Source organism: Esox lucius, chromosome 8 (genome assembly GCF_011004845.1).
Source record: "Esox lucius isolate fEsoLuc1 chromosome 8, fEsoLuc1.pri, whole genome shotgun sequence".
In the NCBI taxonomy this organism is placed as follows: Eukaryota; Metazoa; Chordata; class Actinopteri; order Esociformes; family Esocidae; genus Esox; species Esox lucius.
In genome coordinates, this window is record NC_047576.1 from 25,603,262 (window position 1) to 25,631,228 (window position 27,967).

Genomic DNA, 27,967 nt, shown 5'->3' on the forward strand with positions numbered 1-27,967 from the left:
TGGTGAGGATTTCTGCATGTTGGTGGTCTTTGCCCCCTTGTCTCCCCTCTGTCTGGTGCAGCTGATTTGTCTTTGAGCCATGGTTTCTAAAAGGATTGTTCTGGTATTCTGTATGCTCTGGTGCTTGGTATGTTTCCCATTCAGTCCCTTATGTGACAATACCTAATTGCATTTACTCTAGACAAATGTGTCTGGTGCTATTTATAGTATTTGTGATCACTTCCCAGTCAGATGCAGACCTGGCGCTGTTTTTACTTCTTGTTAATTTATGCGTTTACTTCTTTTTTTCCTGGTGAAGGCAGCAGCATCAAAGCTCACAGGCGAAACAGGTGAGTGAAACCTCTTGCAGTTGCTCACAACTATTCATATATTAACACGTCGACTGAATAAAACGTTCCTTCGCCTTTTACCTGTCCAAATCGAAAAAAGGTGGTGGCAATTAGGGTTGGCTGTCTCAAGGACAGAACAATGTCTTTTTTCACTTCGTTGGCTTGGGGATTTGATTCAACATCCTCAAACTGCTAGGTGAGCTGTCGCCCCTGAGCTGCCTGTCACTGTGGCTCCTGGTGCTGCTCAGGATGTCAAGCAGGGGTTTGTAGCGGCTGATTTACACCTGATTTACACCTGATTTACACCTGATTTGTTTGCAGAGATAGACGTGGATGAGGGACACGGACATGACTGGGATATCTTTGACATCAACAGAGGTTTGTAAGGTGGTTTAACGGGATCACACGTATGTACCGAGTCTCTGTGTGATGCTTGTCTGACACCAGTGTCCTTTTGCAGAAGCCGGGTTGGATTTGATGGAGGGTGACATTGTGATGGATGAGGTGAATATGGTCATCTTTACTTTTACTCGAATGATATGGATTTCACATAGCCTGCCAATAACATGTGGTCAGCAGTGATCACCATGTTGTGTCTGACTGATCTGATTGTTTGGGTCTCTCTTTAGGTCGACAGTAAAAATACCATCCTAGGGGAGCAGTATCGCTGGCCTCATTCAGTACCATACTACCTGGAGGACAGTCTGGGTTAGAGATAATACAATACTTAAAATATAGCTTTCCTCAAATCAGTTTGACAGATACGTTTATATCAGTGTGACTAAATGCCACTTGCTATAATATTTGTGCGTGTGTGTGTGTGTGTAGATATAAATGCCAAGGGTGTGATTCTGAAGGCTTTTGAGCAGTACAGATTGAAAACATGCATTAACTTCGTACCATGGAAGGGAGAGAAGAACTATATTTCTGTGTTCAAAGGCAGTGGGTGAGCGCACACACAATCAGAAGGCAATATTAGAAGATAATTTGTCTTTTGTTCTCACTCACTTCATCACCTCCCCATCCATTTGTCTCTCACTCCTCTTCAGATGCTTCTCCTCAGTAGGTAATCGGCAGGAGGGGAAGCAGAAGTTGTCTATTGGTAATAACTGCGACCGTTTGGCAACTGTTGAGCATGAGTTTCTGCATGCTCTGGGTCTATGGCATGAGCAGTCCCGAGCTGACCGTGATGACTATGTCGACATCATGTGGGACCGCATTGAACAAGGTAAACATTTACAAATGAAGCAATAATGAACCCATAGTATATATTATCATTTACAAATGAAGCAATAATGAATCCATATTATATATTATCATTTACAAATGAAGCAATAATGAACCCATAGTATATATTATCATTTACAAATGAAGCAATAATGAATCCATAGTATATATTATCATTTACAAATGAAGCAATAAGGAATCCATAGTAAATTTTATCATTTACAAATGAAGCATTAATGAATCCATAGTATATATTATCATTTACAAATGAAGCAATAATGAATCCATAGTATATATTATCATTTACAAATGAAGCAATAATGAATCCATAGTATATATTATCATTTACAAATGAAGCAATAATGAATCTATAGTATATATTATCATTTACAAATGAAGCAATTTTGAATCCATAGTATATATTATCATTTACAAATGAAGCAATAATGAATCCACAGTATATATTATAATTTACAAATGAAGCAATAATTAATCCAGAGTATATATTATAATTTACAATATATTATAGTGTATGTGAGAGATCATATAGCCTCACTGTCTCTATGTTTTTCCTGAAGACATCAATCAAACGGGGTGTTCTGTCAACAACAAAACTGATACTAAACATTTAATGATCTTTTTAAGGAAAAGAACACAACTTCCTGATCCACGGGGAGACAGAGTCGAGTGCCCTAAATGTGCCTTATGACTATGGCTCCGTGATGCACTACAGCAAAACAGCCTTCAACATTGGTTCACAGCCCTCCATCGTCACTAAGATACCGAGCTTCATGGATGTGATTGGCCAACGTATGGAGTTTAGCGACAGTGACCTGCTGAAGGTCAACAGGCTCTACAACTGCAGTAAGTCCTCACCTGTCTGTCAGTCAGCCAGTGAATTACTTACTACAGCAAAGGAGTTATAGATTTACCTTAAATTAACCCTTTAACACTCACCTCAACCTGCCCATTCGACTGATTTGTACAACCAATTAAAAATGAAACCTATTCGGTTTAGCATTTAATCATGTCAACCAATGGCATTTGGTGAAGTTAAATGTTTTTTTCCATATGTTATGTTTTTATGCATTTAGAGGGTTGAAAACAGCATATGGAAGCTAAATTCCTTCCATAAGCGGAGTTGTCCGAACTGGGTGACTGATAATGTTTTGAGCTGCATCATCACATTTTCAACATTTTGATTTATTGCCTATAACAAGGCTAAATACAATTTGTTTACACATACTTTTTCTACTTTATCAATAAATAATATTCACCAAGTACAATTGATTAGAGAAATTGTATTGGTAATACATTTTCTGACTTTTTATGGAAACACTATCTCTGAGGAATGCTGACTTCCTGTCACCCCGTCTCTCTCTCTCTCTCTCTCTTCACAGCAACATCATCAACGTTCCTGGACTCATGCAGCTTTGAAAAGGAGAATATCTGTGGGATGATCCAGGGTCCGGGTGGGGTGGCTCAGTGGGACCACCGACACAGCGTGACTGGGGGACCCAACACGGACTACACCGACATGAGTCACTGTGAGGGTAAGGTGCCTCACATGCAAACAACAACAGGTCCAGGGACCATAGTCCAAGTGTAACCTTCCAATCAGGACACTATTCTGGCACAACTACAGTGCTGCTCTCCTAAAGTGATAAAAGAACAGCCATGAAGGTCAACGCCCTCTTTAAACCTGTTTGTTTGAGTGTTAACTAATCTTTGGTTGATTAGTTCTCAAAGGATTATTACATTGAACAAAGTACACGATAGCGCCGTAATGATTATACTGATATCACCTTTCCATAAAATGGAAAACAATTAAAGTTTCCATCATAAATTTGAGCATGAACCGTTTATCTCAATATTTTCAGGAAAAGGGTATTTCATGCACTTCAGCACAGTGTCGGGTAACCATGGCGACCTGGCACTCCTGGAGAGCCGTCTGTTCTACCCCGAGCGAGGGTCTCAGTGCCTGCAGTTCTACCTCTATAACAATGGGGGAAAAGATGATCAATTGAACGTGTGGGTTCGAGAGTATGATGAAGCCAACCCCCAAGGAAAACGGAGACTCATCCAGAAAATCGACATTACAGGTTCAGTACCATAAATAAAAACATGCTACCACGGTACTGTGTTTTCTACAGTACAGAGGTGGGTTAATCACAACTTAGCTTACATGGTTCATGCCACCACTGGTTTTCTGTTCTACCCATGAAGGGATAGAGGCCAGCTCCTGACCCAGGTCTAAATCAGTCTGTGTTTTTGAATGAAAAGCAGAAGGCCAGGCTTTGTGTGGATGGTCAGCAGTTCCTTCTGTCCTACAGGTGGAGTAAGAGACTCCTGGGAATTGTACCACGTGACTCTGGACGCGAAGATGAAGTTCCGCGTCGTGTTCGAGGGTATAAAGGGGAAGGCGGCCTCCACCGGAGGGCTTTCATTGGACGACATCAACCTATCAGAGACAACCTGCCCGCACCACACCTGGCGCATCCGTGGCTTCACCGATCTCCTAGCAACCACACCGACGGGCGTAAAGATCTACAGCCCGCGCTTCCTGTCCCCCGCTGGCTATTCCTACGTGGTGAGGGTCGAGGTCACATCACGTGAATATTCTGACATGTCATTATTTATGGAAATGTTCAAATATTTAACAAATGAGCAATCTTACTCTTGGTTTATGGAAGAATTTGCTTACTTTCGTTTGTCACGCTGGCTACTTGCCGTCCTCCACGCTGGATCAAACAACAAAGGGGTGACACCCAAAACTGGCCCTGATGTCTGTTTTCCTTTGCGTTGAAAATGGTACCATGTAGGTGAGTGTGTACATCAACGGCCGCAGCAGCCCAGGGAGCCTGGCCATGTATTTCCACTTGACCTCCGGCCCTAACGACGACACCCTCACCTGGCCGTGCCCATGGCAACAGGCCACAGTGGCCCTGATGGATCAGAACCCAGACATCAGGCGGAGGATGTCCAACCATCGCATGATCACCACCGACCCCAGCAAGTTGTCCTCAGATGGTGAGAACGCTTCCCCGAAGCACCCACTGACAGCATTGCCAGAGTCCTTCGTAGGAACTGCCAGGTCCGACATTCTGAGTAGAGTGCGGAGTCGAGAGCAGAGACTAAATGTCAGGCCTACAGTGGCTCGGAGGAAACCGACCACACGGTTCCATTAGACTTTTATGGAGTCGGTTGTTGTGCTGTACTACATGTCACTGCACATTATCCCACTCTCCCTCAGGTAATGAGTTCTACTGGGACAACCCTCGTAAGGTGGGCAGTCTGGTGACTGGTTCAGATGGCAGTAGGTTCTACCTTGGGCCCGGTAGCGGCACCAGCAGCTTCCTCACCCACAGCAGGATGAAGAGCAGGAACTTCATCAAAGGAGACGATGCCATTTTCCTCCTCAGTGTGGAGGGTAAGGTGTTACATTCCTATTGTTGGTTGAGGCTCTTAACCATAAAAGACATTCCTAACCTACTATGATCCCTTCTACGGACATTCCTAACTCAGTATAATCCATGTCAAAGACATTCCTAACCCAGTATTATCCATGTCATAGATATTCCTAAACTAGTATAAACCCTTCTATGGACTTTAATAACCCAGTATTAACCAAACCATTCCTAACCCAAGTCATAGACTTTCCTATCCAAACTGATCTGGTGCTAGACTCATGTTGCTCTCTCACCATAACCCCCTCTTCAACCTCTCCACAGATGTGTCTGGCCTGCTCGAGAGCCAACCCCGCCCTCGTTCTGCAGCGCCTCCATTTAAGAGCGCCATGTCATCCAGTCAGGAGACCACAGACACCTCCACAGTGGTGATGGCAGTGTCCACGTCCTTGGCAGCAGCCGTGTTTGTGGTTGTCTTAGCAAGTGTGGTGTACATCCGGAGATCCAACAGGCGACAGCAGGAAACCGATAGAGACGTGATCGATGTGGAGAACACAGATATACAGATGTGAGGGACAGCAGGTTTTCATCAGCAGGTTGTTGAGAGTACTAGTAGAAAAACATCCCAGGACCTACAATAGTCTGATAATTGACTGTCTCAATTTCTAACAAGAAATGTAAACCATACATCTATTAATATATGGAAAATGTTTAGCTACAACTATCAGTGCATCCATTACATTCAAAACGCTCACAGATATGTGAGTGATGTTTTTGTTAGAGAAAAATACACAGTGAAAATAAAGTCTGACAAAAAGAAAAATAAATTGTATGATTATACATGAAATTGAGCTTTGATATATTTTCTGAAACAGACTTCAGTTTTGCCTCCATATATTGCCAGTTAAAACAACCACCATAAACACTGCATTAAAAATCTCTTTCAAAAACAATTTTCTAACAAAGTCAGGACAACGTTTAATGCTCAAGACATTTATTATGTCATATCATGACCCTTAGAAGAACAGACATCTGGACCATGGTTGACTGGCCAATATATTGGGTTACAGCAGCTCTAAATGAGGAAGACCATGCCCTCGGACATCATGACCTGGTTGTCATCCTGCATGCGACCCAGTAGCTTCTCCACCTCTTGTTCATCAAACCCCTCCTGGTCCTCCTGACTGAGTGTGGTCTTATTGATCAGGGTTAGGAGTTCAGTCACTGCCACAGATTGGGACCTCATGGTCTGAAAGGCCTTCATCAGAGCAGCCTTAAACAGCTTCAGTCTGTAGAGAAGGGGTCAGAACACAATCCTATCATGGAGGTTTACAAGTAAACATTGATAAAAATAAATAAATCATGAAGTCGGGATGAATGCAATAAAAGGATGCAGTACTTCCAGTGACCACTGGTAGACAGTAGAAGCTACTGAATGAGGTGTTCAGGGGGGACTTACCGGTCCTGACTGATGGCCTGTCCTGGTTTCTTCAGGGTCTGAGAGGCAGCAGGCTTGGGTTTAAGAATGGACTGGGCTATGGGGGAGAAAGAGGCATGAATATGTATCACTCTAATGCACCAAAGTATTTTCCCAAGGAAGTAGATTGAGCAACACTTCAACACCACAGAGAGAGTGTGCATATGCACGCGTCTTACTTTGTTCCTCGTGCTCAAAGTCATAAGGGTCAGACTCAGCCCCGGCATCTGTCCCATCCATGTTTTCCTTCCCTGCACGAGTACGCTTCCTGGTCATGAAGGAAAGGACACAGGAAAAGGTAGCCATGAAGGATTATTCAGACCTTGATACAACTCCTCTCCCCTGTCTGTGTGTCTTTGAGCTCAGGTCCTGGCTTTATAAAGGCTCTCAGGATAAGTGCTATTCAAGGATCAAATTTCTCCTGTGCAAGTTATTTAATTAGGATCTCAGCCGCTCAATTGATCCATTACAAGCATTCCGTTTCAGATCCTTTCGACTCCAGCACAGACCTGGTGCTTGTACGCTGGCTGGACACCTCTTGGCTCTGGCTCAGGGTCACATCCATGTCATCCTCCACAACTTTCCTCCTCTTTACCTTCTCCAGAATCTGAATGGGCAGGACCATATACACAGCAACAACTATTCAAATCTAACCATATGCAGAACCTACACACTACTTTGTCTCAAAGCAACAGTGACGAGCGGTTTTATACCACGTCCGACTGTTCAGTCACCTTTTTAAAGTAGGCGAACTGAACGAGCTCCATGGCAGCCTCTGTGTCGGCCAGGTCTGTGGTCTTGCTCATGCGCGCCTTAGCATGGGCCGTGGCCAATCGGATCATCGTCTCCAGCGCTCTCGCTGTCACCGGCATTGTCTGCGGAAGTCGACGAAAGGAACAAAACCAAGGTCTCAAAACAAGCTTCATGGGCCGTTACATACAGGAGATGATTTAAGTACACAAGATTAGACATGGGAAAGACATGGGGAAACTTAGGATCTAGCTGAATATGGAAGTCTGGATTTTCTGCTTTAAATCCAGGTTTTCTGTCTTGATATCCAGGCTACTAGAAGTGCCAGCTAATGGATGGAAGGTTCACACTGACCCTAGCGGATTCAGAGTTGACTTGTTCATGGCTCCGGAGCTTGGCGTACTCCTCTGCTATGTGATCGGAGGCCTCCTGGGTCAGAATCGGCTTCAACAGCTTAGCCATGTGGATGTACTTCTTGATGAACTCCATGGTAACAGTCTTCTGTCTGGATAAGGATGGTAGACAGCGTTTTAAAAAGAGTTAAAGCCAGTGACTCAGAGAGGTAAGGGGAAGGGTCTTTAAGAGCAGAAGTGCGTCAATCATGTTTGAGTGAATTACAGTGACATTTAGGTGCTGGATATTTTAGTGAGTAAAATGACATTGTGTCCTAGGGGGGTCCAGTGTTCTGCCTCTCTGATACTGTGTACTACTGCCGTATGTCTGAACAAAGCATAAAAATCCCCCAACATGACATGAGATTTTGCATGGTACTTGTTTCGGTGCCCATGCAGGATACTGTTCTTCTTCTCATAGATCTGGAGTTCCTGTTCAGCCGCCTTGTTGAGGTTGGGGTCCTCTGTAGCAAACACATCCACGGTACTGCCTAAGGGCATGGCTGCATGAGGGACAAACAAATCAGAGGTTTACCAAAATATCAGCCAATACTTCAGATAATGACGGAGTAGTCCAGGCAACTGATTTGGTTTGAATGTGAAATCTTAAATTGTTCATGAGCTGTTGTGTCCCCATGAAGATGGTGTATTACAGTTTGTCTTGATTCGTAGGATACTTAATAAAACTGGCCTCAAGATTTTCTTCGTTAACTATAACCTACTAAGTGCAGCAGTATTCCTTTTTTGCAAAACAGTCATTTAGCATTGACTGTAATGTGACATTGACATTGTGTGAAAGCAAAGCCATTGCCAAACAACAACTCTACAAAATATACTCAGTTGAGTAAATCATGTTAAACTAAATTAATTCCTTTGGTCACCTCTGAGACAAACTACTCCCTTAAATAACTTTGGTTACAGTGATGTACCACACTAGAGAAACATGTGTAATTAAAATTTTATATTTTAGCATTCATTAGCTTGGTGTATTTTATTTTGATTCACTGAAGTAACAGCATTTGTAGATGGTAGTTTAGTTCTTGCAACTGGCCTGGAATTGGCAACATTCATAAGAGGTGTAAAGATAACTACAACTATGAAACTACATATTTGGCCCAGTGTAAGTACAAAATAGAAGGAAAAATATTTAAAGCCTTTTGTTCCTGGAGATTAAAGCTTTTCAGTTTGTGTGATGATTTGTTTGAACATTTCATGAGATTTGTATGCTTGATGTAGTTGTATTATTATTATATTTTTTTTTACTTGTCTCATTTAATATTGTGTCTTAGTGCATTGTGCAAATGAAATTTGTAATTATTGGCCAACAGTGTTTCAGTTTGGACTGCGTGTCAACAAAACTTAAATATTGCATAAACAAGTGCTCAAGCAATAAAAAAGAATGGGTGTGTCCCACCTGTTCCCTCTTGCTCCCCCGGTGGTCGGTAGCGGTGCATTCGTAGAACATGCTCAGAGATCTCTCTGTCACTGTCTGCATCCATCTGATCCAGAACAATGAAGAGCAGGTCGAACCGAGACAGCAGAGAGTCCTGCAGACCAATGTTCTCCATGGGAGTCTTATACTGATCGTACTGTAAGGAGGGGAGAGAGAACAGTTATCAGAGAGAGAAAAACAGTGTTAAAAAGTGATGCTTGTGAGGGTTCTCATCTTGTTCCCAGACACTGGTAAAAAAAGGTAAGGAATGCCTGGTGGAACACTTGGGGCAGAACAGTTCTTATTCCATTAAAACTTGTTCATTGTAATAAAAAGCTTTCTAAACCATTAGCTGGTTTGCTTCTCTATAGTATAATTTAGTTGGTCTCAGGCTAAACTGGGATGTAAGTGTATAGATGATAAATGTCAGTAACACCGCTCCATTTGATGCCACAACATGCACTAAAATTATAATATTAACATGCACATATTTGCACAATAGCCTGGGGACAAGGTTGGAGATTTACTTCCCCAAACATACTGGATGTTCATAATATAATTGGTTGACACAATGTAGAGGACGGATCTTACATTTCAAACAGGAACACGTTTGTCCAGGATTAATCCACTACCTAAATTCTTACCATAACCTCCACCCTAACCTCAACTGTTTTAAATGTAATCTTCAACTGAGTTACTTCAGAGTTGCATGGATGTATGCTCAGTCATCTCCAAGTCAACAAATCACAATTTCTGCCTTCAGGGCACATCAGTCTCTAAAAGGAACTTACCAGAATCAATGATCTACAAATGTTACTTTCAATGTAATCAACAACTGTAAATCTACACAAAGCCTTTTCCCAGGTCAATCCCGATTAAAGCACTCAAAGAAAGCTGTGAGGAAAAGTGATTACTTCAAGTTACTGGGAAGGATTATTCACAAGTGGCTATGACACACTTCTAGAATTACAGGTGTTGATCATATAATTAGAATATCATTAAAAAGTTGATTTATGTCAGTAATTCCATTCAAAAAGTGAAATTTGTATATTATATTCATTCATTACACAGACAGATATATTTCTAATGTTTATTTATTTTAATTGTGATGATTATAACGGACAACTAATGAAAATCCCAAATTCAGTATCTCCGAAAATTTGAATATTACTTAAGACCAATACAAAAAAATGATTTTTAGAAATGTTGGCCAACTGAAAAATATGAACATGAAAAGTATGAGCATGTACAGCACTCAATACTTAGTTGGGGCTCCTTTTGCCGGAATTACTGCAGCAATGTGGCATGGCATGGAGTCGATCAGTCTGTGGCACTGCTCAGGTGTTATGAGAGCCCAAGTTGCTCTGATAGTGGCATTCAGCTCTTCTGCATTGTTGTGTCTGGCGTATCGCATCTTCCTCTTCACAATACCCCATAGATTTTCTATAGGGTTAAGGTCAGGCGAGTTTGCTGGCCAATTAAGAACATGGTCCTTAAACCAGGTACTGGTAGCTTTGGCACTGTGTGCAGGTGCCAAGTCCTGTTGGAAAATGAAATCTGCATCTCCATAAAGTTGGTCAGCAGCAGGAAGCATGAAGTGCTCTAAAACTTCCTGGTAGACTGCTGCGTTGACCTTGGACCTCAGAAAATACAGTGGACCAACACCAGCAGATGACATGGCACCCCAAACATTCACTGACTGTGGAAACTTTACACTGGACTTCAAGCAACGTGGATTCTGTGCCTCTCCTCTCTTCCTCCAGACTCTGGAACCATGATTTCCAAAGGAATGCAAAATGTACTTTCATCAGAGAACATAACTCAGCAGCAGTCCAGTCCTTTTTGTCTTTAGCCCAGACAAGACGCTTCTGACGCTGTCTTGTTCAAGAGTGGCTTGACACAAGGAATGCGACAGCTGAAACCCATGTCTTGCATACGTCTGTGCGTGGTGGTTCTTGAAGCACTGACTCCAGCTACAGTCCACTCTTTGTGAATCTCCCCCACATTTTTGACTGGGTTGTTTCACAATCCTCTCCAGGGTGCGGTTATCCCTATTGCTTTTACACTTTTTCCTACCACATCTTTTCCTTCCATTCACCTCTCTATTAATGTGCTTGGACACAGCTCTGTGAACAGCCAGCCTCTTTAGCAATGACCTTTTGTGTCTTGCCCTCCTTGTGCAATTTGTCAAAGGTCGTCTTTTGGACAGCTGTCAAATCAGCAGTCTTTCCCATGATTGTGTAGCCTACAGAACTAGACTGAGAGACCATTTAAAGGCCTTTGCAGGTGTTTTGAGTTAATTAGCTGATTAGAGTGTGGCACCAGGTGTCTTTAATATTAATAACCTTTTCACAATATTCTAATTCTCTGAATTTGGGGTTTTCGTTAGTTGTCAGTTATAATCATCAAAATTAAAAGAAATAAACACTTGAAATAAATCAGTCTGTGTGGAATGAATGTATACATTATACAAGTTTTACTTTTTTAATGGAAATACTGAAATAAATCAACTATTTCATGATATTCTAATTATATGACCAGCACCTGTAGATTTAAAAGTTAGCACTAGGATTTCCTAATCCTGACCCTGGGGACCCAAAGACAGTGGTGTGTATTCCCCTTACAAACAGGAAGTTGATGTGGCTCTCACCCTTCCATAGACAGGGTTAGCGGCGGCTAGCACGCTGCAGCGTGCGTTGAGCCGGGCCATTATGCCCGCCTTGGCGATGGTGACGCGGCCCTGCTCCATGACCTCATGGATGGCAGTGCGGTCCATGTCGGACATCTTGTCAAACTCATCGATGCACACGACCCCTCGGTCAGCCAGTACCATGGCCCCAGCCTCCAGCCGCCGTTCGCCTGGACAGGGAGCGACAGAGGCCTTGAGATAGGGGCATGAAGAGAAGCTTCCATGTTCCGCAGTAAATGTGTGGGTTTTCAGAGGGAGGCATTTAGATGTACAGTATACAACTGCATTATAAAAATAAACTGGGTTCTATACCGGTTTCCTGGTCAGTGGTGACGGCAGCAGTCAGACCCACACCGGATGACCCCCGTCCTGTCGTGGCTATGGCCCGTGGAGCAGTATGTAGAACATAGCGCAAGAGCTGGGACTTAGCCACTGACGGGTCTCCTGACCAGATGACATGTAACATCACCACATTAGAGACTCTACAGCATGTTCGGGTACAATGCACTGGCCAGCCCTTTGAGCAAAGTGTTCATTTCCACACTTTCCATAATGGATTTGAAAGGACTGGATTAAAGCTAAGGCCATGGCTCAAGGGGATGTCCCCCACTGATTTTATTTTCTCCGCAATTGAACCCATAAGATGATTAAGAATAAATTCTTATTTACAGCAAGGACCTGGGGGGGATGTTACATCGGTGGAGGAGCAAATAAGGTCAGCTGTTTAGCTCATGTGCAGAACGACAGATCTCCATGTGATGGGTGAAATCAGGACTAGGAACGACCACTCTTACTAATGTTTCCAACCAATCAGTAGTAGGGGTTGACTGACTGACCTATCAGCAGTATGTTGATATCACCACGGATACGGGTCCCGTTCTCCAGGTTGGTCTCATTGCCACCCAGCAGCAGACAAAGGATGGCCTTCTTAATGTACTCATGACCATGGATACTGGGAGCCAATGAGTTGCTAAGATACTCAAACACATCCTGAAAAACAGTCATGACAAAGAAACTCAGTCATAAAAATGGTACTGTACATCAACATTCTAAAGAAAAATCATGTTTTGGTCGATCCACCTCAACTCACAGTAGCAGAGCAACCACACCTCTTTCTGTAGACAAAATGTCACATCTGTATGCCAAGGGGCAAAACCACGCTGTTCATATGGCCTATAACACCTGTTGTAAGTGAAATGGTCCAATCACAACATTAAGAAGTAACGTTTCCCAAAGTTCAATGGACTCTACTGAATGACTTACTGTAGAATGGGCTTTACAGAACTTCTTGATCTTGTTAATATCTCCAGCGGAAAATGCTGGAACCATTTCTTTACTCATCCGCTTCACATTGTTAGTGAGTAAAATTGTCCTGCGATAGACAAAACGGAATGCTGAGTGGAGGACACAAACTAAACTACATTTTTAATAAATTAAAACTCAGCTTTTTGTACGTTTCCTGAATTGAAACAGACAATCCCAACCCTTGTTCAGAACAATTCTAAAGTGCAACTTAAACACATCAGCCCCCATAACTGTTCACCTGAAGGTCCCAGATGTGAAGCCACCTTGTTTTGCAGGCAGGCAGCGGTAGATCCCCACCAACTGAACACGGTCGCCTGGTTTCACTGTGTCCACCAGGTCATCGTTAGCAATGACGTCCACAGAGCGGGGAAGCTGACCAGCAGGGGCCTTCTCTGGCATTTCCTGGATGGTCAGAGTCTGGTGGTCCTTATAGGTGCACAGCCCAAACTCTGTCTCTAGGGGGTTGTTCTCTTCGTCCTAGAGAGCCGAAGGAAGGGGTCAGTGTCTGCATGTAGCCCAAACGTGGTAGCTAGGTGCATAGGTGTAAAATGCTACTTGGAATTGCACCTTCATTTATGCCACAGGTGTCGAACCGGTTCCACAAAGGGCCGAGTGTCTGCAGGTTTTTGGTTTTTCCTATAAATTGGTTCCTAGTTCATACCTACACAACCAGGTGAGGGTAGAAACTAACCAATCAGTGACCTAATTAACCAATCAAGTACAAAGAGAGAGCAAAAACCTGCAGACACTCGGCCCCCCGTGGAACCGGTTTGACACCTCTGATTTATGCTCATGGGCACACCTTGGTAGGGTATATGGTGCTGGAAGGGAAAGCATCCAGGGAGGTCAGGTCAGTGTATTTCCTCTCCAAGGTCTTCTTGGTGGCTGGACAATAATGGACACTCCGGGTGATCTTGGGCCTCACTAGAGAACCTGCCATGATGAAGGAACATGATGCTCGTTAGTTGAATTCACAGTTGACTAGAATTGCAGCAGTGTCATTTAAAATGAAGCGTGGGCATGTTTATGCTTTAATGTATACTTCGGTAGTGGGGAGATACAGCAGTGAGCCAGACATAACCCACATCGCAAGGTTCTGTGCTCCAGAGACAGCTAGACCACTCTGTGCAATTTTGTAGGCGAACTTTGAGAAACCCAGATGCATGTTTTGGTCAATATTGTTAATCAATCAGTAAGTTCATCAAATTAAAACTGAATAGGTCAAACGCATTAGAGTACCTACTTACACTTAGTCACAATGCCTTCGACACAAACCAAGTTCCCGAGATATCTTGATGTGAGTGTTCGAGGGGATACGTGCTTGGTTCCGAAGCTTCCCTCAAACCCCACATGGAACTCCTCAAACTGCTTAGCGTAGGTGGCATCAATGGATGCCACCAAGTCTTTCAGAGCTCTTTGGAAAGCACCAAGTTCACTAAAGGCATCTTTCAGCAGGCTGAGAAAAAGGGCAATTAAATGTCAATACCAAGACACTCAGTACTATATCTTGCTCTCCAACAAGGTGTGAGTTGAAGAGTGAAACAGAAGATAACAACAACTCTTGGCAGGGAGTGGAAGTAAATACTCCATACATTTATGCTTTTAACGGTCATTAATTAAATGTACACAATTTAAAATGTCAGTTTCCTTTGATTGGTCATCTCTAGCTACCACTGTCACCAAGTCATAATAATGGCTAAATCCTTATTTCAACAATCTTAAAATGTAATTTTATACCCAACCCTAACCAGAGGATGCAACAAAGTGTGTAGGATAACTTCTAGAATACACCCATCAAGTAATTGCAGTTCATTGTTACTTGGAGTTGTGTATGGGGTCAAAGGAGTGAGTTGAATTTGGTAAACCTCTAGGAATGTAGAGTAAAATGTGAACATTTTCTCATGGAGAAGCCGTTTGTATTAAATGAATAGCTCAACACCTAGGTTGTTTTCTAACTATACAACATTCGGAAGGATGACAACCAGCAATTTTAAAATGTCTAAGAGGAAAATGAATGACAGTTCAATTTCCTGAACGGTCGGGGGGAGGGGGCGTGTGAGCCCTATCCAGGCGGTAGACGTTGACACCCCTCTTTTAATATTTTATGAAGTATTCAAATACCCACTAATCCAAATACAGTAATAGGTGGGAATTATATACTTCGTGCCTGTGGAACACAACCTAACTTGAATAGGCTACTCACGCTTTGGCGCGTTTCTCGTTCCGCCTCCTTAGTTCGTTGATGTTCACAATGAGGCGGCAGCGATTTTCTGACACCATACTTCTGACCTTCTCATGATAAACTCCTTGGTCTTGCTAGAATACAAAGAACCACGTTTTTTATAATATTTTTGCTCGAGCTTTACAATTGTATTATTAACTGATTTTCATTTAACATATTGAGTTTTCTGCACTTACATCATCATCCAGAAAGTCCAGGTATTCTCTCTGTGCCTCTCTAAGTTCAAGATCCTCAAACCCGCCTATGCTGTCCATTACAATACCTGACCAGTCGGCCACACCGTTCCGTCTTTCTCCAGTTACTGGGGTCTGATGTGGTATTCAGATTCGGGATGGCATAATCAAAGGTGCAGGTGTGATGGGCCGAGGAATCTACAGGTGTTTTTTCACGCTACTAATTAGGCTATCTCAATGGTTCGGCATGTTTCCCTTTCTGATTCTCCTTTTCAGTGTTTGGGCCTTCATCCCTCGTCGATTGTCCTTAATTTCAACTAATTAGAAGAAAAATAGGATAGATGAAAACAATGTGGTGGGTCTTTAAGGGTTTGCTTTCAGCTATCCAGCTTCTTTCCGATCAGTGCAGACGCCCACACGGAGTCTTAATGTATTATTTTTGTTTAAGTACCAAAAATACTATACAGCGCAGAATAAAGGAGTTTTACGTTGGAGATTTATAATTATGATTAGACAAAAAGAGCACTGGGAACTAAGCCAATCGCAGTTGGCAAATAAGGCTGATTTGGAGTTGTCTCTAATCCTTAAGACCACTAGAGGGGGCTGCGTTGACACTTCCCACTCCATTACATGACTATTTGCACCGACTGTTTTGGTGCTATTTTCAAACGAATTAGGTTATTTTAGAATACTCAGTACACAACGCCAAACTGATCTCACTTGTAACATTACATTAAAAACAACTGATCCAACCACCAAGTAATTTGTGAAATAGAATGAGTAGGCCTACATCGGAGATGTCATCAAAACATGATGCAATCCTCTCAATTAAATTACTGTAACAACAAGCTAATCCAAGAGCAAGCAATGCATAACAATGTTTCAAAAAGACTGAAGTGCTGAAAGTAATCTATTATAGTATGTTACACCGTTTTCACAAGGCCAAACCCTACCCTTCATACGTGACTGAAATGAATTTCCTGAATTTCTATCTCATAATCAACTATGATCACTGAAGACATTTCTTAATAATCATCAATGCAAAAACGTAACTTTTATTGCACATTTTTTGTTTTTGTAATGGCGAATCCACGGCCTAAAAAGGAGAGAGGCACGTTCTTGAGGATTGCTGTAAAATACTTTCTATCTAAATTGTGAACTTTCCTGAACAGTGTTGAGGAATTAAGGGTATGCAGGCAGGAATAGGGGTCAGGAAATGAGGATTGGGGATTGGCCCAAAACCATTCCTGAATGGTGAAACCTAAAATTGTCCCACACAATGACAAAGCAACTCAATGGGATGTGCAGTGTCGTAGGACCAAAGAAGGGGCCAACATCCTACCAAGCCATCTTCCGATATAGCTGCACACATGGATGTTTCCCACACATTGTCCAGGCACTTAGACAAGTTCTATTTGCCAATTATATTTCGGCCATCGCGCCATGTATTGGCTGAGCTGAAGCCTGTTTATTAAACAAGATGTACTAGTGATGGTGAACGTTGGTTTGGTCCCTCTAGTTTGAATGGTTCAAGAGTTACTGTTTAACCTTTTCCTGAGAGATGTATCCAGTAGTTGGCAGCATACTAGTCTGAGAAGGACATCCCAGAGAGAGAAGGTTAACCTTCTCAGCTGGATGCTGGATGATTGGAGAGAAATTGCCTTACCCCTGCCAATCAAACTTCTGACAAGAATGGAAGGAAATATTTCATTTGTGAAGCAAAACAATGCAACCCAAATATGCTATTTCAAATAAACAATGTAAACATAATACCAGCCATATACCTAAAGGAATTAAGTAGAACGAATGAAATCTGTAATGTGAGAGGATTATTATAATAAAGATCATTATAATAAAACCATTTTTGTTTTTAGTAGTTTTTAGTATTTTGACCACCTAAATAAAAGCTGGAAAATCTGTCACCATGTTTGACATTAAGAGCATAGCGTTTGCCATGTTCTTAGTATTGCAGGACATTAGAAAGAAAAAAATAAGATATTCTACCAGCTGTTCAGATAAGAGTGCCAATGTTCTTGCCTATTGTAAAGCCCCTTTTTAAAAGAAAGAACAAAACTGCATTTTCACAAATTATTCCTCAACTAGTCGGTCACGAAGGACAGGAAACTGGACTTGTAGGGCAAAGGGGTTGTTGAGGTCGATCTGGTTCCGATCCCTGTAATATGGATATGTGGATGTCTTGGTGTGGAGTTTAGACTGCTGGGGGATTTGTAAGACAATTTCTTATTTCAGGGCTTGGGATTCTGACATTACCGTGCTGCTATGGAAACGCAGTTCGTGCGTTTTCGGTTGAAACTGTGTGACATCAGGTCGGTGACGGAGAATCGGAGAGCCAGTGCGTGCTTGGAAAGAGTGCGTGCATACTATTCCATAGAGGAAGGAGCGACTAGTTCGTTGACAGCGTCGAGAGCGATTTTGGCAACATGGGTGACGTTGTGATTATTCGTAAAGGATTGTAATTGGGAACGACCGGGAAAATGGCAGACAGGTAAGGCTTATATGATTTGCAGCACGTTTTCCAATCGCTGGTGTGTTTAATGGATTCTTAGCTAGTGATGCTTGTTCGTTGGCGAGCTAGCTAGACATGAGCTGAGGCAAATACAGTGTATATAGCTCTACTGGTTTTTCTTTTTAGCTAGCTACAGTAGCTAGTCAACGTTACCGGGAAGTCATCTAAGCTACCATATCTCTCGTCTCGGTCAGTTTATTTGTGTATGTGCCATTGTAAATCCTGTTGGCTATCTTTAAGGTGTTGCTCTATGACTTTTCCTATTCAGTGTCTGCAACTTAAGGTCCAGCGACACGAGCATCATCTGCGAGGGTGTTGCATCCCTGCGAATGCACCTGAAATCTGACCTGGCAAGACAAAAACCTATAGTCTGTTTTCTAGTTCATTTGCTTTCCCTGAGACACAGCTGGGATATTACTCATTAGTATCATTTTTATACGGCGATAGGATGGGTAGTTGGCAGGGTGAGCGTTTTAGGGTTTATCCCAATGTTCTCTTTGCATTTTCACCCCCATCCGTGATGGAGGCGCGCGCTGCGGCAGCTAGCAAGCCAGCAACCAAATCTGAAGGAAGAAGAAACTAGTAAATATCACGATTATAACCGTAAACAACATTTTTTCCACTCGCTCTGTCAGATGTCAGCAAATAAAATATAAAAACTCCTGCTTAAGTGGAAATACAATAAGAGCACGCCCTACACTCCCTTACCTGCCTTTGAGTGTGTTTAGCGAGGTTATATTCATGGAATGCAGAAAATGTTGGACGAGTACAGAGCGCAAAACCTGCCCATTATCTTCCTTAACAAGCCCACCAGGCAGAATTAATAATTGATACCTATTACATTTGTGTTGCAGGGGTCATTCATTCGTATGTAAATGACAACTGTCATTTTTATCGTGAGGGCATGGAATATTATGCAAATTCGAGATTGTTTATCAAACAGAGTGTGACCTCGCACTGGTTCCTATTCGTGCTTTCACATCTGTCACCCGCAGCTGCAGAATGAGACTCGGGGACCTGGGAGGGAAGGAGACCTCTGTGGACACAGCCTACTGGCTCGCTTGTGCAGAATTGAGCGTGGTTATGTCACAGTTTAATAAGGTGAATGCATAAAATTGTCGGTGGCTTGTGGGTACAGTTTGTAACGCTGAGATTAATTGTATTTAATTGCGTATTACTTTGCTAACTGGACGAAGCAAAGTGGGCTGTACCTTGCTTGATCACGGCATTGGTCCCTCGGCAGCAGCATTAGCAAGCCTAGGCTAAATAGTGGATCAATCAGGGTTATGTACTCTATGGCAAGTTTGGGTAGCCTATAACCTCACGGTGAAATACTGTAAATTAGTTCTTAAAAATGTACTTAAGCAGTACTCCCGGGAGAGCAATATTCAGTTGGTTTTACAGTAACCGAAAAAGGTTGGCAACATCTTCTGTAGACCGAGTAGCCTTTTCTGCTGTACCCACATTGCAACCTATTCATGTGCATTCCGAGTCGCTCAGGGGACAGATATCCGCCACGAAGTAGAATTTATCCTTTATGAAAAGACAGGTGCTGCTGTTTTCAGTAGCCTGTGTGCCAACGTTCCTTTTCCAATATACACTCCTAATTGTTTGAGTGGGAGGGTTGAATTCAGGCTCACGGAGCATCAGCATCTGCGAGACCGGCGTTTATACCAGCACCCGTACAGCTGCTTAATTTCTCCCTCACTCTTACAGCCTCTCCTCTCCCCGTCCTTATGGCGTGCTGCTCCCCTTTTCTTTTCCAACCACGCTGGTTGCTACGCACCTGTCGTTTTTTTTCTCTACGGCAGCCTCCATTCACCACATGAAATCCGACTCCAGAGGGGTCTCTTGCTGTAGTTATGCTGCATCCTGCCGTTTTACGCAATTATATCCAAGGTAACGTTTATGCATGAATGGCCTGTTTGGATGGTTTCACTGTGGTATAGATAGGTTGTTTTGAACCGTGCTCACTAAGTATCCAATTGAGCCATTCACAATCACGTACGTGTGGAGAAGCCATGTTTCTCCACTGACACCACCCAAGGCCCTGCAGTCAGACATTCGATCTGGTGAGGAGAGCTAAGAGACAGAGGGGAGGGGCTCGCGTGTTTCACCAACAACACATGCAGTGGGTGAAATATTTATATCTTCCAGCACAGTCAGGAGAGCAAGGCCGGCGGACTGGCGTGTCTGTCTGTCTGGTCATGGCTGTCTGTCCGTCTGTCTGTCTGGCAGGGCTGTATGTCTCTATGTCGTCCGTCCCCCACACACACACAGTCTTTCGTTCTACCTGTCTTGACTTTATGTAGAATAATGTGAGTCTTCGAGCAGTGGACTGACTCATGCAGGACTGCCTGTGGCTTTAAACCGTATTGTGTGTGAGCACCCCCGTCCTTCTAATGTTCAAATTGATTCAAGTAGCCCTCTAAAGCTGAACTACCACACACAGGGCCAAACCAACGGATTATAATGCAATAATAGCGTTCTGAAATAAATGTGTCACATACAATGAAGTCAGACTGACAATAAAAAGTCCTATCACTTCCGGAAAGACACCATTTTCATCTTCGGGAGAGGGCCACCATGTCCGCAGTCTATTTTACTGTGGATAATGCTGGAAGTAATAGTACTGTAGGCTGGTCAGTGTGTCTATTTGTGTGTATCAGTGTGTCTACTTGGGAACATATGACGCATCTGTTCTCCGTTAAGATGTTCCCTAATGAGCCAATCCACATCCTCATGTCTGATCATCTCTATTGCCCTGTGAAACCTTAACCAGTTGCTTCCATTGACACGGCCGCTGTGCAGCACACCATTATTACCGGCCCACCTTTGTCTGCTGATAGACATATAGATACCCTACATGTGAGTCTCACAGAGCCTGTTTGTAATGTGTGTGTGTGTGGGGGGGGGTACCACATCACCTCAAGGACATTGGAGTAAGATGTGAGACTTGCTCAGTCAATGTTGCTGCGTTAGTCTGTGATTTAGTCCTTCTTTTCTTTTTTCTCGTTCTCTCCGTCCCTTTCTTCCTCTCCCCGGGTCCTTCTGTTTTCCCCCCTCTGTCCTATTATCCTGATGTAAGGCTATTCCCTTCTCCTCTGTGTCCCTGACACACACACACCCACCCACACACACACACACACACTCATAGCTGTGGGTCGATGGCCCGGGAGGGGGTGGGTCGTTTGGAAGATATAAAGTGTGATGGAGGAACACTGGACAGGCGGGGGGAACATGGGCGGGACGTGTGATAGAGGGACGGGTCGTGTCGATGGGTGGAGGAGGATGGAGGCGCCAGGGATGGGACGGCGTAAACGCGCATGTTGTCCTTTCATTTTCAGACTAAATGAATCCTGGCTTCAGGCTCTGAACAGTCATGGAAGCAGTGCAGCTAGTCCAGGCTTACATCTGAATCGGATTGGAGCGGGAATGGGCTATTGACTGACATTGACATTTAGGGGATGGAGCAAGAGAGGGAGAACTAGAGGGATTGAGGAGTATCGACTGATAGAGGGGGTGAGGGATGGAGGGAGAGAAAGCCAAACCACTTTCCTACTCATATTGACTGGCATCGACACGGTCAGCGTATGAAGAGAGAGAGAAGAGAAGGCCTTTTCTCAGTGTAATGGGATTAGTGTGTAAATGTGTTTGTCTCAAGAGCTGTCTTTGGGGACCCCTTAATCTGTGTTAGGGTTTGTGTGTTGTGTGTGTGTGTATTGCAGGGGCTAGAAGTGTGAGGGAAGTTGGTGAGAAAGAAAGCAAAGTGGAAACGGGGGCATCAGTGAAAGGTCCCATGGACTATGGGTATATCTGGCTGCAGACAGCTGGGTCCTTTGCTGCTGGCAGCGCTGTCAGCAGACACACTATGTCCCAAGGACTCGGGACTGGTTGGCAGGCCCTTATCTAGTGTGTGTGTGTGTGTGTGTCATTGTAGTGTGTACCTCTCTTGGTGTCAGAAGGAGCAAAAGGAGAGGGGCTTTAGAGACAGGAGAGCGTCAGAGAAAAGAGAGGGCACATCATTGACCCTCTCTCCCGCCCCCAAGGCTGCTCATCTCCCATTGAATTTACCCCTCTCCCCCCCTCTCCTCCTCTCTGTCTCCCTATCTTTCTGTCTCCCCCCTCCCCATTCCATTCTTCTCACACCATGTGTTCCTTTTTAAATCTGCAGCGGAATTTTTTCGGCCCCTCCAATCTGGCCCCCCCAACCCCCCATGGCTCCATTGAGATGTCGGAAAAGCTCCGGAAACAATCATCTGTTTGTGGCTGTAGTTCCTTCTGTCTCTCATTCTCCTCGTCTGCTGTCTTCTCTCCTGTTACCTCCAAACCTCCCTCTTGTATTCTCCCATCTCTCTGTCCATCCCATCCCCTGTATGTAGCCAGGCTATGCTCTATATTTGAGTTCTCTCCATTAGAGTCTTCTCTCAGTCTCTCAAGTTAAATTCAGAAGAGATTGTTTGGCATGGGAAACATTTGTCTACATTGCCAAAGCCATAATTAACAATATGTCAATAAGAATTAGCAAAAGTGCAAACCTTTATTGTAGGCTCCACAGCATTAATATATCTTAAATGAACAAAACTCAAAACACAGAAATACATTTCTAATTTATATTAGCTATATAGTGGAGCAATGTGCGAATAGTAGATTAGGAACAGAATTCCTGTATTAGGAAGTTGTGTTTCCACATCATTTTGTGGGCAGGGTACTGTACATACTGTATAGCCTGTTGTCTCTCAAGGGCCAGTCCGCCCATTGTGGCCTTTCTCTCTGTGCATAGGCATGGTTTGGATAATTTTTGGGTCAGTCATATTTGGCAGGAAATCTACCATTATGTACTGCAGCTACTCTCTGTTTATGGTGGCATTTCCATTGGTTCTGTTTATGATTATTTCCATTTTGCCTCTGTTTGTTTTGTCATAGTTTGTTGTGGCACTTGTGTTGCCATCCTGGGACTCTGTGGGGACAGGTTGGATTTGTGGACAGAGCCTGAAGGCCAGCCACCTTAGGAAACTACTCTAGGTTAACCTCTGGATACATGAAGGCTTTTTTATGGATGGTTTGAAAAATGAATGTCCTTTAAGTGGATGCGAAATGTTCATCCTTTCTGGATTTCAATAATTAGTGGGTGTTGTCCTAATCCTTATTTTTTTCGCATTATTTGTGGGTTTGCTTTGTGCTCAGGGTACTTTTGAGATATTCTGCATGATGTTTCTCCATTTTGTGAATTTGTGCATGGTAAGTGAACCCCAGAAATCACAACCATAGAGGGGCATTGGTTCTCTAACTGATTGGAGTTAATTAACAAATAATTTGCCATTTGTTGCCATCAGTTAACGCAGGTTTTGAAAGTATTGCCCAGGAGTTTGTTGTACGTGGAAGATCCAGTATCTGGTTTCCAGTTGCCCTCTTCCTTGTCATGGTCTAACCCCCTGTTGAGCAGCAAGGCTAGATACTTCAGTGTGATTCACTGTCTGTCTTCTGCCTGCCACTGAGTGGCCACTCCACCCACGGATTCAGAGCAGCCCAGTGAGACAGAGCATCTAAAGAGACCACTGGGAGGAAGAGAATAGAGCCATTCTCTGTTCTCGGCGGCCAGCCCGGCATGTTGACACGAGGGGGTTTTTACCCCAGTTTGCACAATAGCATGAGGAGTCAGTCTAGTAGTTAAAATGTTCTCATAGATAAATGTAAGTGTCTCTGGAGGAGAGAGTCTGCTCAATGACTCAGATGAAGACTACAGTCAGTACTGGGGTGGGAGTGTTCCGCCACGCATCCTTTAAGCTCACTTCAAACTTTGGGTTCGTAAGAGACAAAATATGGTTTCATTATGTTTAACGTCTCAGCCAATGAACAGTGCTTTCGGGGATTATTCCAGCCCCCTCTGCTTTCTCCAGATTATGTTGTCTTATGGACTGAATTTCTAATATTTATAAATACCTACACAAAGCAAAGACAAGGTTTTAGAAATTTGTGGCAATTAATTGTAAATGAATAACAGAAGCATCTCATGTAGATAAGTAGGCTATTCAGACACTCCTAATTGAGCTTACATGCATCCTGTGTCTTTTGATCATCTTTGAGATTTACTCTACCACTTGATTGGACTCCACCTGTCTTCATTTTCTATTTTTCCCCCTTTGTGTATTTTATTTTTCCACATTTTCTCTATTTATCTCATCCCTAACTTCTGCTTGCTCAGCCTCCCTTCTCCTGCTCCCCTTGAGCTCTTGTCATGTTCCATTTACTGCTGTTTCCGTGTGTGTGTGTGTGTGTTTGTGTGTGTGTAACTGTGTGTGTGTGTTCTTTCACTGCCGTCGGTCCTCGCTACAATTGTATAACAAAGAAAATAAATTGAGCACTTTTGGCCAGTACTCACTTTGACAAGATGCTTCTTATGACTTTGGGTTAAATTTAGGGTTAGGGTTTGATTTCAGGTTTAGGGTTTAAATTAGGTTTAAGATTTGGGTTAGAGTTACATGTATGCATTAAGCATTAGGGTGAGTTTCCCTATTAAACCCCAAAAAATCTATGTTTAGACATTTCTAATATATAATTTATATTTTTTCAAAACAGTAAAGATCAAATGAAAGATGCATCCCATTTGAATTGGGAAAAGCATTGCCCATAAAGCTCATGGATGTTCCAAAAAAGCCATTTACGTTTCCTTTTAAGGATTACAATAATGCGTCATTAATGTGCAAACATTCCAAATACCTGAATTCTTTCAACCAATATTACAAAAATGTCCTATAAAGTGCACAACCTAAACTTGTTGGAATCTTACTAGAATATTTGATTCCCAACTTTGACCCAAAAGGCACGATCTATCAGTAACATAGTGAATGTTTAGCCACCAGACGCTGCCCGGCTGTGAATTAACTCGACCATGCATTGAGCCGGGAAAAGACATCTCATAAATGTTGTTTGCTCTCGACTTTCTTTTATCTGTGTAACCTAGACATGATCTTTAGTGTGTATCTGGCGAGGGTATGTGAGTGGGCTGGTGTGCCTGGCTGAGAGGACGGACTGCATGCTGGTCAATGGCTTGATGTGAATCACCAAGCAGCCAGAGATGAAGGTGTTATGTGAGCGTGACAGGCTTCATTTAGTGATGGGGGAGGGATAGAAGAAGGAGGGAGAAAGAGAAATGAAGTGAGAGAGAAAAAGACAGGGTGTTGCGTTGTGAGGGGGGGAGGCGTGGGCACTGGGCGGTCGAGTCTCGAGGGCTTGTTTAATTAGCCACACTGCTGTTGAAGAACCAATCAGCCTAACATGACACACACACAGGAGGCTGTCAGCCCCTCCATCAGGGGTGCCGGTGGGGCAGTGGAGCGAGACGGTGTTGGGAGGTGAAAGGGACATTGTCATTTGTACAGAATTAACCAGTTCCCCTTTTCACCCCTACCTTCCCATCCCCCCCAGTCCTACACCAATCCCGCCTCCTCTCACCTGCCAATCAAGCCCTCGCACAATGCATTTAGAGACATTGGGAGGGAAGAGGGGATTGGGTGGGTAACCCATTAGGGGATCCACCTACGCAGCTCACGATGACTATAATCACACTTAGATTATATTATGGTGATTCATTTTGGAGGAATACACATTCGCTTATGAAGTCATTCGCTTGTGAAGTGTAATGAAATTAAGTTAAGTAACGCTCTTAGCACAACTACTGTCATGCCTCCTCAGGTTTTTTAAACCTTTCCCGTCCGTTTGCTTCATTTAGTTGTTAGAACCTGATGCTTCCTCTTCCTGGGGAACTCTCTTCAGGGTTAATGTTACATTTTTCTGTTGGTTTTTTATAGTAAAACAGTTTCACAGTAGTTAAAAAGGGTGTAAACAGGTAGCTCCTCTGACCATTCATATCAAAACTTACTTGATGTTGTCCCACTGAAACCTGCTATCCAAAAGGTGAATGCACTAACTAGAGAAGTGAGCATTTAAACGTTAAAATGTTTTAAAGACCATAAAATCATTAACTCTATTTTCTTTTTCTTCAGAAAACACAATATGTCTTGGTAAAGAAATAGCAACCTAAGGTAACAATGCTGTAATGAGAATTACCGTAATACGTAATTACCATGCAGTAATTACCATACCCTAACCAAGTTCATTAGCTGGAACTGCGTAAAGCAGGCATGTCCATGCATATGTGAACAGTGAAACTGAACGGAGAGCAAACCTTGTATACATGCATTGTTTGTTTTTTGTCGTCTCTTCTGATTATATTGTAGTTTTCATGGTAGAAGTTATACTCTGACTCTCATAAGTGTTCACCCCCTTGGACATTTTTGTTGCAACATGAAATCAAAATGGATTGAAATTCTATAATGAAATTTACTAATTGTTCTAGGTGATTTACATTTACAATACAGAAAATTACAAGATATATTCACCCCTTTAATCAGTATTTGGTAGAGGCAACTTTGGTAGTGGTTACAGCCATGAGTCTGGATTGGTCCCATTTGGATAAGTCTCTACCACCTTAGCAAATCTAGGAACAGCCATCTTTCCTATTTTTGCAAAATTGCTCCATCACCGTCAAGTTGCACAGTGATCTTAGGTAATCCAAAATGTTCAGCTCTTTCCACACCTCAATTGGATTGAGGTCCGGGCTTTGACTGGACCACTCCAGGACATTGACCTTTTGTTTTTAAGCCACTCCAGTGTGGCTTTGGTTGTTTTTTTGGCATCATTGTCTTGCTTCCAGCAATGTTCTGTTCCAGGTCTCTTTGCAGACTTCAGCAGGTTTCCTTCCAGTCTTTCTTTGTACTTTGCTGTATCCACTTTACCCTATATTTTCACAAGCTTTCCAGGCTCTGATGCAAATAAGCATCCCCACAGCATGATGCTGCCACCACCATTCTTCACTCTAGTGATGGTGTTCTCAGGATTCAGTGCAGTGTTGGGCTTGCGCCAAACATACAATAGTGCTTAGCGTTGAGCCCAAAAAGCTCTATTTTGGTCTCATCTGACCATAAAATCTTCTTGCACTTGGTCTCAGAATCCCACACATGCCTTCTGGCAAACTCTAGCCGTGTATTGATGTGAGTTGTTTTCAACAATGGTTTTCTTTTTGCCACTCTCTCATAAAGGCCTCTTTTGTGAAGCACTCAGCCTATTGTAACAGGATGCACAATGTCTCCCATCTCATCCATAGAAGATTATAACTCCTTTTGAGTTGGTTGCCTCTCTGACTATTGACCTTCTCTCCCCAGTACTCATTTTTGTCTAGATAAATTCACAGTTGTGTCAATTATATTTTTTCTGCTAACGTTTTCCCGATGCATTGTTTTTTCCGTTGGAAAGGAGAAAGAGAGAGTAGCTTGCTTGACAAAGCCTTAGGCCTCATTGAAACAGGCACATGGACAGACAGACCCCTTTCTTACACAAAGATAAAAACCTCTAAAATCCAAATTTGTGCCTCCTAAAATAGAGCTTGTTTTGATTGAGCTGTCATGTGTAATTTGTAGTGACCTAATAGTAATGTAACTCAAACGGTCTAGTGATAGAGTCACAGTCTGGAGCCCTGACCCAAATAAGAAATGAACCACCTCCATGACCCAATTATCCTCAAGCATTATTCGATTTGTAATGTGTTCACATCACCTGGGTGCATTCTCCCTGGCCCCACTTTGGGCCCAGATTAAGTTGAAGAAATGTTGCACTCTAATTTTCTACATAACCTTATTCTCTTGTCCTTGAACATGTCCCTGGTTCTCTGTATGTCTTGAGGGCAGTTGCATCTTATGTCTTGAAATCAGTGACTCCTGTGCAACATGCAGTGGTTTTTACAATCAGCCTCCACTTCCTGACAAATTACCCTGACTGACCGCTTCTCTGACCAAGGCAAGTTAATTCATTAGGGTCATTGTTTCATATTTTTATGCCAACAGTCCACACACAATATCCCATAATGAAAAAAATGTTTTGGGAATGAAATGTATTTTTGCCAGTTTATCTAAATCCAAAATGTAATAATTGAATATGCAGTTTCATTGAGCGGATGTA

At 43.0% G+C, this 27,967-nt stretch overlaps 3 protein-coding genes across 6 annotated transcripts in view; 2 read left to right on the top strand and 1 right to left on the bottom strand.

Annotated features, from left to right (window-relative positions):
* On the top strand, nt 1-5,855 carry mep1b (meprin A, beta). The gene is made up of 14 exons (XM_010897838.4): nt 1-127; nt 299-329; nt 651-707; nt 790-833; nt 959-1,037; nt 1,158-1,275; nt 1,379-1,557; nt 2,202-2,420; nt 2,957-3,109; nt 3,437-3,658; nt 3,890-4,146; nt 4,379-4,586; nt 4,810-4,986; nt 5,288-5,855. Exons 1-14 carry the CDS (start codon nt 80-82, stop codon nt 5,533-5,535), a joined length of 2,040 nt encoding a protein of 679 aa, XP_010896140.2. The 5' UTR covers nt 1-79; the 3' UTR covers nt 5,536-5,855.
* An 85-nt stretch (nt 5,856-5,940) lies between these two features.
* On the bottom strand, nt 5,941-15,964 carry mcm3l (MCM3 minichromosome maintenance deficient 3 (S. cerevisiae), like). Its single transcript, XM_010897837.3, has 17 exons — nt 15,427-15,964; nt 15,212-15,324; nt 14,256-14,464; nt 13,811-13,941; nt 13,247-13,485; nt 12,967-13,075; nt 12,540-12,693; nt 12,016-12,147; nt 11,665-11,873; nt 8,997-9,171; nt 7,962-8,085; nt 7,545-7,695; nt 7,175-7,315; nt 6,950-7,047; nt 6,620-6,708; nt 6,423-6,498; nt 5,941-6,252 (listed from the first exon to the last, which is right to left on the bottom strand). Exons 1-17 carry the CDS (start codon nt 15,502-15,504, stop codon nt 6,039-6,041), a joined length of 2,442 nt encoding a protein of 813 aa, XP_010896139.1. The 5' UTR covers nt 15,505-15,964; the 3' UTR covers nt 5,941-6,038.
* A 1,745-nt stretch (nt 15,965-17,709) lies between these two features.
* The window catches only part of arhgap39 (Rho GTPase activating protein 39), a 97,535-nt gene continuing 87,277 nt past the window's right edge, over nt 17,710-27,967 (top strand). For 3 of the 4 annotated variants that reach the window (XM_010897833.5, XM_010897835.5, XM_010897836.5), the window contains exon 1: nt 17,711-17,929. In XM_010897833.5, coding sequence (XP_010896135.2) covers nt 17,919-17,929 — 11 coding nt within the window. In that variant the 5' untranslated portion in view covers nt 17,711-17,918. Of the gene's footprint in view, nt 17,930-27,967 lie in introns of all 4 variants that reach the window. The other variant, XM_010897834.5, reaches the window with a different exon arrangement.

Excerpts from the sequence above, each read along its gene's own strand:
- mep1b (XM_010897838.4), top strand. The coding sequence starts at position 80 with ATGGTTTCTAAAAGGATTGTTCTGGTATTCTGTATGCTCTGGTGCTTG. Across the intron at positions 1,558-2,201 it reads GTGGGACCGCATTGAACAAG|GAAAAGAACACAACTTCCTG; the intron begins GTAAACATTTAC and ends GATCTTTTTAAG. Across the intron at positions 3,659-3,889 it reads CCAGAAAATCGACATTACAG|GTGGAGTAAGAGACTCCTGG; the intron begins GTTCAGTACCAT and ends TCTGTCCTACAG.
- mcm3l (XM_010897837.3), bottom strand. The coding sequence starts at position 15,504 with ATGGACAGCATAGGCGGGTTTGAGGATCTTGAACTTAGAGAGGCACAG. Across the intron at positions 13,942-14,255 it reads CGAAGGCATTGTGACTAAGT|GTTCTCTAGTGAGGCCCAAG; the intron begins GTAAGTAGGTAC and ends TCATCATGGCAG. Across the intron at positions 6,253-6,422 it reads CAGGCCATCAGTCAGGACCG|ACTGAAGCTGTTTAAGGCTG; the intron begins GTAAGTCCCCCC and ends CCTTCTCTACAG.